Source organism: Cornus florida, unplaced genomic scaffold (genome assembly GCF_030987335.1).
Source record: "Cornus florida cultivar Cherokee Brave unplaced genomic scaffold, ASM3098733v1 CherokeeBrave_3.0.0_Hap2_Chr04, whole genome shotgun sequence".
Classification (NCBI taxonomy): Eukaryota; Viridiplantae; Streptophyta; class Magnoliopsida; order Cornales; family Cornaceae; genus Cornus; species Cornus florida.
Genome location: NW_026775574.1, coordinates 68,389,251 through 68,402,194, shown reverse-complemented (window position 1 = coordinate 68,402,194; position 12,944 = coordinate 68,389,251). Strand labels below are relative to the sequence as shown.

At 43.4% G+C, this 12,944-nt stretch overlaps 1 protein-coding gene across 1 annotated transcript; it reads left to right on the top strand.

The window, feature by feature from the left end:
- The first annotated feature begins 2,414 nt into the window (after window positions 1-2,414).
- LOC132305065 (uncharacterized) lies at window positions 2,415-3,665 on the top strand. The gene is made up of 3 exons (XM_059802753.1): window positions 2,415-2,714; window positions 2,784-3,002; window positions 3,060-3,665. The coding sequence occupies exons 1-3, from the start codon at window positions 2,415-2,417 to the stop codon at window positions 3,663-3,665; spliced, it is 1,125 nt and encodes a 374-aa protein (XP_059658736.1).
- Window positions 3,666-12,944: the final 9,279 nt, after the last annotated feature.

The following is a 12,944-nucleotide window of genomic DNA, read 5'->3' as shown; positions in this document are numbered from 1 at the left end:
TCCCAAAGTGTCCCAACATTGAATTTAGAGTATATAAACATCATTACGTCAATTTAAAACACAAACCATACATCAAATCATGAAATAATGCAAAATCTAAACAAACCCATATACATATAATCATACACTATTTAATATGATTTTAAAATGCAAATAGGTTTATTAATTCAAGTTAAGCATCTTGGAATTGATTTAGACATGTACAGAACATGTAGTCAAAGGAGAAGAATAGAAGAAGAACTTGCCTTAAGGTTTTCAGATTGAAATCCCAAATCTCCTTCTCTAATTCTGGCAACGCTTGCGTTGCCTTCACAGCCTTCTGTTGCTTCTGGTTCAACCCACAAATAACCTCATTTGATCTTTCCTTGGTTCAGCCTTTACTCCTTGGCTAAAACCTCTCTTTATTTCTCTCTATCTCAGCCTCCTTTAATATGCACATAAAAAATAGACTTATATAACACACACACACACACACACACATATATATATACTACATATAAAACCCTACTCCTAATCCTTCCCCAACTCTATGCCATAATGACTAAGAAAAGAAAAAGGGAAATAAAATAGAAAAAGGAAAATAATATATATATATATATATATATACGCACACACTAAGCCATCAGCCAAACGTGATATATATATATATATATACACACACACACACAACTAACCATGGGTAATTATCCATACCCATCAAGACTTCTATCCAAGTAGTCCATGTTCATTACTACTTTCTAAATCTAACTCCTTTAAAGTAAAACAAAAATAAATATTTAATTCCTAATAATTAAATACACATCATTTAACAATCAAATTTCATATAAACAAATAATTACAACACATAATTAATTTAAACAAATAAATCAAATAAATACAGAAACAATTATCCACGTAAATGAATAATTAAATAAAATACAATTTAAACAATTAATTAAATCCCATTTCTATCATTTGAAAATTAGGGGTATTACACTAGGTGAATATGTAATGACCCGGTCATTTCCTTCCTTTTCTTTTTCCTCATAATTTCACAGATGGATTTTTTTTGTTGAAATTTCTTTTCTGAGTTCAGTTTCGTCGCTTAGTGTCATCTCGAGTGCTCGGAAATGGTTTCTGAGACTCTTTCATCTGGATTGACCACTTCCTTTGAGGACCGAGTCATTTCCACATTTTTCGTTTTTCGACACTATTCACTTTTCGTCCTTTTTCCTGTTTTGTCCTTTTCCCTATTTTGTCTTTTCCCCGTTTGTCACTTGGTTGACATAACCTTAGTCCTTGTGTTTGAAGTTGGTTTTGACTTCATGTATCTTTATCGTGAGTGGTTTCCACGAAAGACGTATCTTTACTTTTGCAGGAAAGTACTCTGGTTGCTCCTAGTGTCCATAGGGGCATGGATGCATAATTCTTTGAAATTAATTTATGAGGACACCAAAATGACCCGGGTTTGGTGTGATCCACATTGCATAGGACGGGTCGGGAGTGGACAAATGGGATGGAGCAAGTTCGCGCCGGATGGGCCCAGGTCCATAAAGTCATTTCAGAAGCCCATGTTATAATGAGAGAAGTCGAGTCCATCCAAAAGAGAACAAGATAGGTCCAGCTCAATGGAGGTTATAACCGTCTATAAATAAAGGGGGATTGAGAGGGAAAAGGGGTTGGAAAATCATTGGGAGTGTAAAGTTTCTCTCTCTACGATTAGGGAAAAATTCTTTGTACTTTCAATTGGCGCCGTCTATTGAAGAACAGGAAGGATTGATTGATATCATTCCAGATCGGATCGATTCAACGCATTCTGCGAGGAAGACGATTAATCTGCGAAAGCTGAATCAACATTGGTAATAATACGATCTGTCTTGACGAGTCCAGGTTCCGGTTGATTTCAGAAAATTGGCGTCCGATTCAAGCAGATCAGATCTGTGCTTGATCCGGCGGACTACGCGGTTGTGATCTGTTATGATTACTGAATCCGGCCAGTAATGAACCGAATTCGGCGAGTGTAAGTTCAGATCTGGTGTATGCGCGTTAGCGGAACTCCTATTTGATCAAGAAGCCTGCAGTTGATGACTTTGCTCCGATCTGGAATGATGATCGGAGAGGCGAACTCGAATTCTTTGGAGAACGGCCAGCAGACGAAGCTCGATGAGCTAATGAACATGATCGATGCTTTGAGGAAAGAAAATACAGAGCTACGAGCTGGAATGGAGCATTGCGAGGCTCCTGCAATTTCGAGGCCGCCTCCTGAAAGAGAGGGAGCTTTACCGTTCGAAGCTGATCGTTAAGGTGATCCAGAAGATGTCAATCGTGGTGGTCGACGTCGTGATAAAGGTATAATTGGTAATCTACCTCCGAATGTCGGCCGAGTGGAGGACCGAGAAGGATCTGTTCATCTGGAACCGCATCACAAACGGATTATGAGGGAGGAAGCACCGGCATATGAACATGGGATTGCGTCACCATGGCGGAGTGAATTTGCAGAGGATAGGTCGTTCGATCTGCCATACCGACCTTCATTAGCGATAGTTGATTACCATAGCTCAGAAAGGAGATCTGCCGATCGAGGATTTCGGTCACGATTTTCAAGAGAAAATGAAGCATTGTGTTCCTCAGCAAGGATGGTCGCATCACCGTTCACTGATGAAATTCTGAATGCGCCGAATCCGAAGAAGTTTTCCATGCCGATCTTCATTCTGTTTGACGGAATAACCGATCCGGTCGATCACATATACCATATTCAGTTGAAAATGGCTTTGAATACTAATAATGATCCTTTGATGTGCAAGTGTTTCCCTACAAGCTTGGCTGGACTAGCTCTCAATTGGTTCAAGAATCTGGCTCAAGGCTCAATCGCCAGTTTCCAGGACTTATGCGATAAGTTCATAAGCCAGTATTATGGGAATAAGCGCCTGGCTAAGGATGTATCAAGCCTTTTTACAATGAAGCAGCATGAGGATGAGCGGCTCCAAGCTTTTCTCACCCGGTTCAACCTCGTTAAAAGCATGGTAATGGAGTGTCACCCGTCAACAGCGGTCTAAGCATTTAAACTTGCAATGAACCAGGGGACGCCGTTCCACACCAGCTTGGTGGTTAATACGCCAAAGACAATGGACGAGCTGAACGAGAGAGCGGATGGTTTTATTCGCCTTGAGGAGGAAGAAGCAGCTAATTCAAGGAAGACGTCAATTATTTCGACGGAGGAGAAGTCCAAAGCCAAGATCCAGCAAAAACAAGCTCAACCGCAACGTCACCCCTCATGGAAGGCGGAGAAGAGGCCCAGGGAGGAGGAATCAGTCACTCCACTCAGAGTCACCTTATCAAGGCTATACCAAGAGAATAAAGATAAGTTTCGTCCTCCTCTGCCAATCAGGCAACCTCTTGAACAGAGGGATCAGACTAAACATTGTGCTTTCTATAGTGATTTTGGGCATCAGACTAACGAATGCAGGAACCTAAGGAGGCAGGTAGAGATGCTGATCGCAAATGGGGAGTTTGCAAGCTATGTTCAGGGTCCGGCGCAAGAGCATAACCGCCCGACTGAACAAATCAAGCGGAACCAGAGGCCGAACCAACACAACTCTCAGCTCGTCCGGATTATAAATGCAATTCATGGCCGGCTTGAACAAACGACGGAGTTAGAGGAGTTGCTCAGAATGAGGTTATGCTAGGCCCAGCTGAAAAGAAGAATTGGTAGTGTGCGTACTTTGCACCAGCATAACACGTCCACGTCGATAAAGTTTGATAAAACGGACCTGCTACGCGTTCAGATTCCTCATAAAGATCCACTAGTCGTCAGTCTGACGATTGCAGAATGCCTGGTTCAGAGAGTCCTGATTGATCCAGGAAGTAGTGTGAATGTCATGCCCAGGGTGATGTTCGACCGACTGGAGATCAAACCTGAAAAACTCAAACCCACAGGAAATCCGTTGCTCGGATTTGATGGGAAGCGAGTGGAACCCATTGGAATAGTGGAATTAACAGTATAAGCCACTGAGCGAGTTTTGACTGAAAGTTTTGTAGTAGTGGAAATTCATCCATCATATAACCTCTTGATGGGCAGAGGATGGATTCACAGAATTCAGGGCGTTCCGTCAACTTTGCATCAAGTGATGCGATGTTTGGGTCCGAATGGGACCAAGGTGATAGATATACACGGGGACCAGGTTGCGGCTAAAGAATGTTATTCAGTAACTTTGAAATCTGCTGGAAAAGGGAAAAATCCCATCCGTTCAGCCATTCCAAAATAGCAATTACAGAACCCTCCTCCCAGCAAGGATGGGGGGGAGGAGCCACCAGTTCTGACCACAGAACCCCTTCATGAAGTAAAGATTGATCATGAGAAACCAGACTGAACAACAAGGGTGGGAACCATACTCACTGAACAAGAGAGACTAGAGTTGACTAATTTCTTGATTTGGAATGCGAATGTATTCGCATGGAGCCATTCAGATATGCCAGGGATAAATCCTGCTGTATCCTGCCTTTCACTCAATGTGGATCCCAATGCAAAGCCAGTGAAGCAGAAGCAGAGAAGATTTGCTGCAGAACGAAATCAGATTATAGCTGAGGAGGTTGATTGGCTGCTTGAAGCCGGATTCATCAGAGAAGTTCAGTACCCGGCCTGGCTCTCTAACGTTGTTGTAGTGCAGAGGAAGAATGGGAAATGGAGAGTGTGCATCGACTTCACTAACCTAAATAAAGCCTGCCCAAAGGATAGTTTCCCATTACCCAGGATTGATCAAATGGTAGATGCCACCACAGGATATGAGCGGTTAACTTTCCTGGATGCTTATTCCGGTTATAACCAAATTCCTATGGACCCAGTTAATGAAGAAAAAACTTCATTTGTTACTGAACGAGGGACTTATTGCTATAAAGTCATGCCATTCGGATTAAAAAATGCTGGAGCTACTTATCAGAGGCTGATCAGTAAGATTTTTAAGGGCCAAATGGGCAGCATTGTCGAGGCTTACATTGATGATATGGTGGTCAAGAGTAAGAAGAAGAGAGATCATTTAGCGCACCTGCAAGATGTGTTCGATGTGTTGCGCCAGTATGGGATGAAGCTTAATCCGGCCAAATGTTCATTCGGTGTAAGCTTCGGTCAATTCCTGGGACATGTGGTCAATCATAGAGGAATTGAGGTCAGCCCAGCATAGGCAGAAGCCTTGATCAGGAATGCAGAGCCAAAGACAATTAAAGAGGTGCAGGCACTCACAGGCCGGATAGCCGCACTGAGCCGATTTATTTCTAAGCTTTCGGACCGCTGTAAACCTTTCTTTGATACAATTCGAGGGCACGGAAGACAAACCTGGGGGGATGAGCAACGGCAGGCGCTAACCAACCTAAAGGAGTACATGCGTAACCCTCTGGTTCTGTCTGCTCCAGAACCGAATGAGAAACTCTTTCTATATCTCGGGGTCTTCAGTGTAGCAACCAGTGCCGTTCTGATCCGTTGTAAAGAGGGCAAGCAGTTCCTGGTGTTTTATGTTAGCAAGACAATGTCTGAACCAGAGAGAAGGTACTCTAGGGCCGAACGAATGATCTTGTCGCTGGTCAATGCAAAAAGGAAGCTTAGACATTATTTTGAATCTCATTTAATCGTCGTTTTAACAACTTTCCCTTTGAGAATGATCCTGCACAAACCGGACCTGTCTGGGAGAATGACCAAGTGGGCCATTGAATTGAGTTCATTTGATATCGCGTACGAACCCAGGACGACAATCAAAGGTCAAGCGGTGGCGGATTTCCTACTTGACTGTGATGCTGAAGATACGGTGGATGATTATAGTTGTTTTTGGTGGAAGCTTTTCGTGGACGGCTCCTCAAATCAAATGGGGGCCGGGATTGGAATTCAATTGCAAACACCAGAAGGAACTACGCTGAGCCAAGCGATAAGACTAGAGTTCAACGCGACCAACGATGAGGCAGAATACGAGGCGTTGATAGCTGGGCTGAAGTTGGCTAAAGAACTCAAGATCAAGAATCTGATGGCTTATAGTGATTCACAACTAGTCATTCGATAAGTCAATGGGGACTATGGGGCTAAGGATGAGACCATGAAAGCATACCAAGCTGCGGTTCTGCGTGAGGCGAAAGCCTTTGATCAGATCAGGTTTATCCAATTGCCGAGAGAGTATAACGAAGATGCCAACCGCTTGGCTTGTGGTGCATCTAGTTCTGGAGATACTTTAGCTAGGGTCATCTCGGTCGACATACTGATCCAACCTTTCATTTTTGAGGAACTACCTAATCCGAGCACTCAGCATGTTAACGTTATACCATATGAGCCGAGCTGGATTGATCCAATCATGGCTTGCATACGTAATGGTACACTCCCCGAGCGTAAGGATGAGGCAAGAAGAATTAGGTCCAGCGCAGCAAAGTATGCCATTGTGTACAATCAGTTATATAGACGCTCCTTCTCAGGTCTATATTTGAAGTGTGCTACCCCTGCAGAAGCTAGACAGATTATGCGAACCATTCATGATGGAGTATGCGGAAATCACTCCGGAGGAAGATCTTTAGCCCACAAAGCAATGACACAGGGGTACTTCTGACCACACATGGTACGAGATGCAGAAGAATTCTCTAGAAGATGCGATAAGTGCTAGAGGTTCGGGTCATTGATACATCAACCACCTGAAGACCTGCACGTAATGGCCACCCCATGGCCTTTCGCGCAGTGGGGGATGGACGTGGTTGGCCCTTTGCCGACTGCAAGATCGCAGAATAAGTACGTTCTGCTAGCTACTGATTACTTCACCAAATGGGTAGAATCAGAGCCGTACCCTAGTGTCACCCAAACTCAAGTAAGACGCTGCATCTGGAATAATATTATCTGTCGTTTTGGCGTACCAAGGTCAATCGTGATGGACAATGGAACCAACCTCGATAGCAAACAAGTGAGAGAGTTGCTGGAAGAATATGGAATCAATCAGAAGTTAGCAGCAGTCAGTCATCCCCAGGCTAATGGTCAAGTCGAAATCACGAACAGGACAATATTTGCTTGTATCAAGAAAAAGCTGGAGAATGAAAAAGGCAAATGGTTAGATGAGCTACCGAACGTCTTGTGGGCTTACAGAACAACCCCAAGACGGCCGACTGGAGAGAGCCTATTCGCTATGGCCTATGGCACCGAGGCGGTGATACCAGTCGAGCATTTGGTTCCAACTATAAGGAGCTTGGCGTGGGATCAAGAGCAGAATGATAGAATGCTGAGGTTCAATCTTGATTTGTTGGAAGAAAAAAGGGATTTGGCTGCAGTGAGGCTTGCCTCTTATCAACAGACGCTTGTGAATAGCCATAACAAGAAGGTGAGGCACAGGGGTTTCGCTCTTGGCGATCTGGTTCTGAAAAGGAAGGTGGGAATAGTCAAAAAGATGTTCTCCCCATTGGAAGGTCCGTACAGAATAGCAGAAGTCATAGGGAAGGGGGCATACGTCCTAGAAACTATGACAGGAAGGGTAGTCAATAAGCCATGGAATGCTCCGTCTCTGAAAAGGTACTACCAGTAAAAGTAGAGTTTAGTTTCAAGCATATTGTACGTTCTAAATTGCATGCTTGCAAGTGTACGAAATTTCCATGCTTTATAAAAAAGTCTCTTCTTTGTTAAAAATTTACACTCTCCCCGTTCAGCAAGTTAGTGGCAACTGGCACTTCAAGTCGAACGCCAAACACTTGCCCAAAAATAAACATAAAAAGCCAAGTGGCAAGAGGCGTTCAAGCCGAGCACCAGACATTCAGCAAGTTAGTGGCAGCTGGCACTTCAAGCCGAATGCCAAACACTTACCCAAAAATAAACATGAAAAGCCAAGTGGCAAGAGGCGTTCAAGCCGAGTGCCAGGCATTCAGCAAGTTAGTGGCAGCTGGCACTTCAAGCCGAACGCCAAACACTTGCCCAAAAATAAACATAAAAAGAAGCCAAGTGGCAAGAGGCATTCAAGCCGAGCGCCAGGCATTCAGCAAGTTAGTGGCAGCTGGCACTTCAAGCCGAACGCCAAACACTTGCCCAAAAATAAACATAAAAAGAAGCCAAGTGGCAAGAGGCATTTAAGCCGAGCGCCAGGCATTCAGTGAGTTAGTGGCAGCTGGCACTTCAAGTCGAACGCCAAACACTTGCTCAAAAATAAACATAAAAAGCAGACAACTGGCAAGAGGCGTTCAAGCCGAGCGCCAAGCATTCAGCGAGTTAGTGGAAGCTGGCACTTCAAGCCGAACGCCAAACACTTGCTCACAAATGAGTAAGAAAAGGACAGAATGGTGACATGGCCGAACGTTAAGCACTTGTGAAAATACACTACAAAGCTGAAAATAGAAAACTCAAAGGAGGAAAGGGATGCTGAGCAAAAACATTATCATTCATAACCAAAAAGGCCTCAAGGTACGTAGTACCATACATAAAAAAAAAAAAAAAAAAAAAAAAAAAAAAAAAAAAAAAAAAAAAAAAAACTGCTACTATTAGATGTCAGTTCTGATCTTCTCCAGGCTGTGACTTGTCATTTTCGCCACCATCTTCCTCTGGACCATCGAGATCTCCTCCATTCTCACTTGCCCCATCATCCTTAGAAAGGGAGTTGAGATGAATCACCCCCTCAGCGGGCATAGGTCTGTCGGCAACAACAGAGGAAGAGGGCACGATGGTAGAAAGAGGAAGAATGTTCAGGGGATGAAAAGGTGGGACAATTCCTGAAGAGGCGACCTCTATGCATTCAATAAAAATGTTCTCAGTTGGGTCGCATGGTGGATTTTGATAATTTTTTGGGGGGTGGATGTCTAGAGAAGCATCTAGTTCACCAGGACCAACACAAGAGCTTGATTCACCTTCAGGGGGAGAACGGTCAACAAAACCGTCTTTGTACGCTTTAGTATAACGGATGGCACTGGTCCTGGTAAAGCGAGCAAGGAGAGCCCTCATACCCCCTTCGACTCTGCCGATCATGTTCATCAGGGAAGACCGTTCGTTTAGAAGTTTTTCTTGGGAATTCGCATACAATAACCGTTCAGCAATGAATGAGCGCTGAAGGTCTCCCTTTTCGGCTTTGAGAGAGTCCCTTTCTGTCAGAGCTACACTCTTCTCAGTTTTTAAGACGTCAACCTCATCATGAAGAGAATCCCGTTTGGTCTTCAGGGAATCCCGTTCAGCTTTGAGGGAATCCTTCTCGTTTGCCAGATCGTCTTTCTCTGCCTTTAGGTCAGCAACTCCCTTCTCTGAGTCCCTAAGCTTAGACTCCAGCTCAGCAACTCTAGCCTCAAGAAGAGTCTCTGCTTCAACAGACCTTTTAAGGCCCACAGAGAGAGACTTAAGTTTTTTGTTCAGAGTTTCAATTGTTTTTTGAAAGGTGAACATCCCGAAACAGAGTCTGCATGAAGAAAAAGAAATTCAGGTCAGACTAATTACAAAGGAATCATAACTAAAAAGGAACATAGTTCAGTGGAAGAAGAGTCACCTCCATAGCAGCGGTCGGGAACCGTTGGAACATCTCACCAAAGGACAGTTTGTTCTGGATTTCAAGGACTTTGGGGGTCCAAAAGCCCTTATAGAAAGCAAACAAGGTGAGGGGGTCCTTGTGTATTGAGTCAGTGGGGCCAATGGTTGATCCATCTTCACGGCTGAGCAAAGGTCACCATGGAAGAACGGATGGAATTGGACCAGAGGTTCTGGCCGACTCGCCCTCAGGAATGAAGAACCGGGCAGGGGGCGATGGTTCAGTAACCCTGAAGGAAGCCGTCTTGATCCTTCGGGTCGGTGGGATATCACCCTGATCATGACCGCCCTCAGGCATTGGCCTTTTTCCTAAACTCTTTTCCGATAGAACAGCATTAACTGGCCCTCTATTGTCCTCAAAATTTCCAGCATCCTGAGTGCTCTCTGAGGAAGTGTCAGACGAGATTTTCGATGGCATAATGATTGAGGCAGTAGGACGGACTTCAGCAGTGTGGCCCACAACAGGGTTCTCAGCATGGGTGAGCTCGGAAGGCGCATCAGCAGAACGGGTTGAGACTTGAGTCGCAGCTGGGGCAACCACAACTTGCTCTGGGGCAGAGACTGCAAGGAGAGATGATGTGGAAGTAGGTGTAGGTGATGGAATAACGGCAGGAGCGTTAGAAGGGGTGGGAGCAAGACGCCTCCTCCTGCTGAACGATGGGATCTGAATATTCTCCATTATAGGCCCTAAAAGAGAGATGTCAGAAAGATTATCAGATGTAAGCAAATCAATAGCTGAAGGGACATCGTTCAGCACTCTTTCTTGCAAGGTATCTAGCCTAGCCCTGCAGACACTATAAACTAGTTCATCATGGGGAATTTGAAGGCATCTACAAAGAAAAGTGCAAAAACGGGGAAGACAACTTTCACAGTGGTATTCGGAAGGATGTGTTTTCAGCTTTTTGTAGCCAGAGACAGAACATGCTCCAAAGGAAGAAGGGATAGGGAAGGAATGGCCGAGCGGAGTCCGCCAATTCCCACCAACCACAATTAAATTCCGCCTCCAACCTTTTTCAAATGAGCTTTTATCAGTGCAGATTGACCGTTTGTCAATAGGAAAGAAGTGATAGTACAAGTCGTTTTGTGAAATCTTGTTAATCCGATAGCAGAGGAGAAGGTCAATAATGTCAAGATTGAGACCCCTATCACGATTCAAGAGTAGGAGGACTGAAATTACCCTAAGAAAGTTTGGGTTAACTTGTAGGGGGCAGAGCCCTAATTTGTTGAAAGCATAACAAAAGAATGGGTGTACGGGGAACCTAATGACGTTCAAGTGAACGGCGGAGAATAAAACTTCCCCAGGAAGAAGACCCTCACCAGATCTCTCGTCTAAGTTTGTTGGGTAGACTCTGAGAGAAACGTCACGAGGGATATAATTCTTAGATCGAATGGCATTCAGGTTAGGGGAAGCCATGAAAAAGGGGAAGAGTTCTAGGCAGTAAAGGCGTCTCTTAAGGAGAAGTTTTCAAAAAAAAAAAACTAACCTTGAAAGTTTATGATGAACTCAGCAACGACACAGTAGCTAAAAATCGAAAAGGAAGGACTTGCCGGAAGAACTCGCCGGAGAAATTAAGAAGGATTGCCAAAATGTGCAGGAAAGCAACAGAGAGTAGAAGCGAGAAGTAAGAGGAAGGGTGAAGGTTGAGAGACCAGAATTTATAAAGAGGAGAAGTAAAAGCGACATGAAACTCCAAAGGTCAAGGCAAAAAGTGGGGCTGCAGATCTCAAAACTTGGGTTCTTGTGCCAGCCGTTCAATTCCTCGAGTCATTACTCCAAGCTGTTAGACCAAGATCGTGTCCTTTCAATAATCTCACCCTCATTAATGAGGAAAGAGATTATTGGGGGCAGATGAGGACACCAAAATGACCCGGGTTTGGTGTGATCCACATTGCATAGGACGGGTCGGGAGTGTACAAATGGGATGGAGCAAGTTCGCGCCGGATGGGCCCAGGTCCATAAAGTCATTTCAGAAGCCCATGTTATAATGAGGGAAGTCGAGTCCAGCCAAAAGAGAACAAGATAGGTCCAGCTCAGTGGAGGTTATAACCGTTTATAAATAAAGGGGGATTGAGAGGGAAAAGGGGTTGGAAAATCATTGGGAGTGTAAAGTTTCTCTCTCTACGATTAGGGAAAAATTCTTTGTACTTTCAATTTATTTTCTTGGGGTGTTTTTCGTAAATATCTTTTGAAGATATTTTATTTCAGGAGTATCTAAGAAAATATATTTTGGAAGATATTTTCATTCTGGGGCAGTTTTACAGTTAATCCTTTTTGTGGGAGCCATTTTGCAATTAATGAAAGTTATTGTAAAATACTTCGTCTGGAGCCTGGATCCTCGTACGGGATTCATTTTCACTTTTCGTTGACTCGTAAATTCCTGGACTTTCCTTCTGGTCGTTTTTCTTCAGTTTTAGGGTTTTTGGCCCCAGTTGCTGCTAAACTTATTCGGGGCATATCTCTCTGCTCGGAACTTTTTTTTTGACGTTATTTCTTCTGTTGTTCATATTTTCTCATTTTGAATCTTTTTTGTTCACGGAGTTTTGCCATTTGAGAGCGTTTGCTCAAATTTCACTTTTCCGGACCCGGCGGGGCTCGTTCAGGGCACTTTTTGAGATTTCTTTAAAAGGGGGGTGAAATATTTCATTTTTCATCTTCCCCACTCACCTTGCATGACCAGAGCTCCCATGGCTGCCCAAGGGAGGCTGCCACCACCTCTCTCCTCTTTTGAACTTCATTCATTTGTTAAAAAGTTGAAGTGCCTTTATGTTTTGTGTTCGTGTTGACTACGCGCACCATTACCCCTTATTAGAAACCATTTCTGACCAAATTTAGAGTTCGGGATTGAGGTCAAGTTTGGATTTTTATGGGGCTTCTTGGGGATTCATATAGATCGTGTTGTCCCCGACAAAACCTAAGAGTTTCGTCGGATTCGGAGCCGTTTCAATTCGGTGGGGATTTGGGATTTTCATCTCAAATTGAGGTAGGGGATGTTTTAGGGTTATATTAATGTTGTATTGATTGTTATATGAGCATATACAACTTGTGAGCATACCTTGTTCAAGTTATAGAATTTAATTTAATTATTTTCTTTGTTTAAGATTTAATTCTCATGATGCTAGGCAACTTAGAATTAAATTGTGGCATGCTAGAAATTTAGGCCTTGGTATGGTGGTTGATATATATTAAATTGGGGTTATTTGAATAAGAATTGCAAATTTTATTTAATATTTATCTTTTGTGAAAGTTTAATTCACCTAGTTGTATCAAGCATGGAATCAACTTGTAATGTGATATTAAAGTAGGCCTTGGTGAGTTCTTTAACATATATTAAATTGAGGACATTTGGATATGTTTGCAAATCTAGAGAAAAATTAATTAATGAGCTTAATTAATTTTATTTTGAGTGTGTTGGTCACTTAAATTGATATTGGAGGTAATGGGTTGATAATCCCTTGAAAC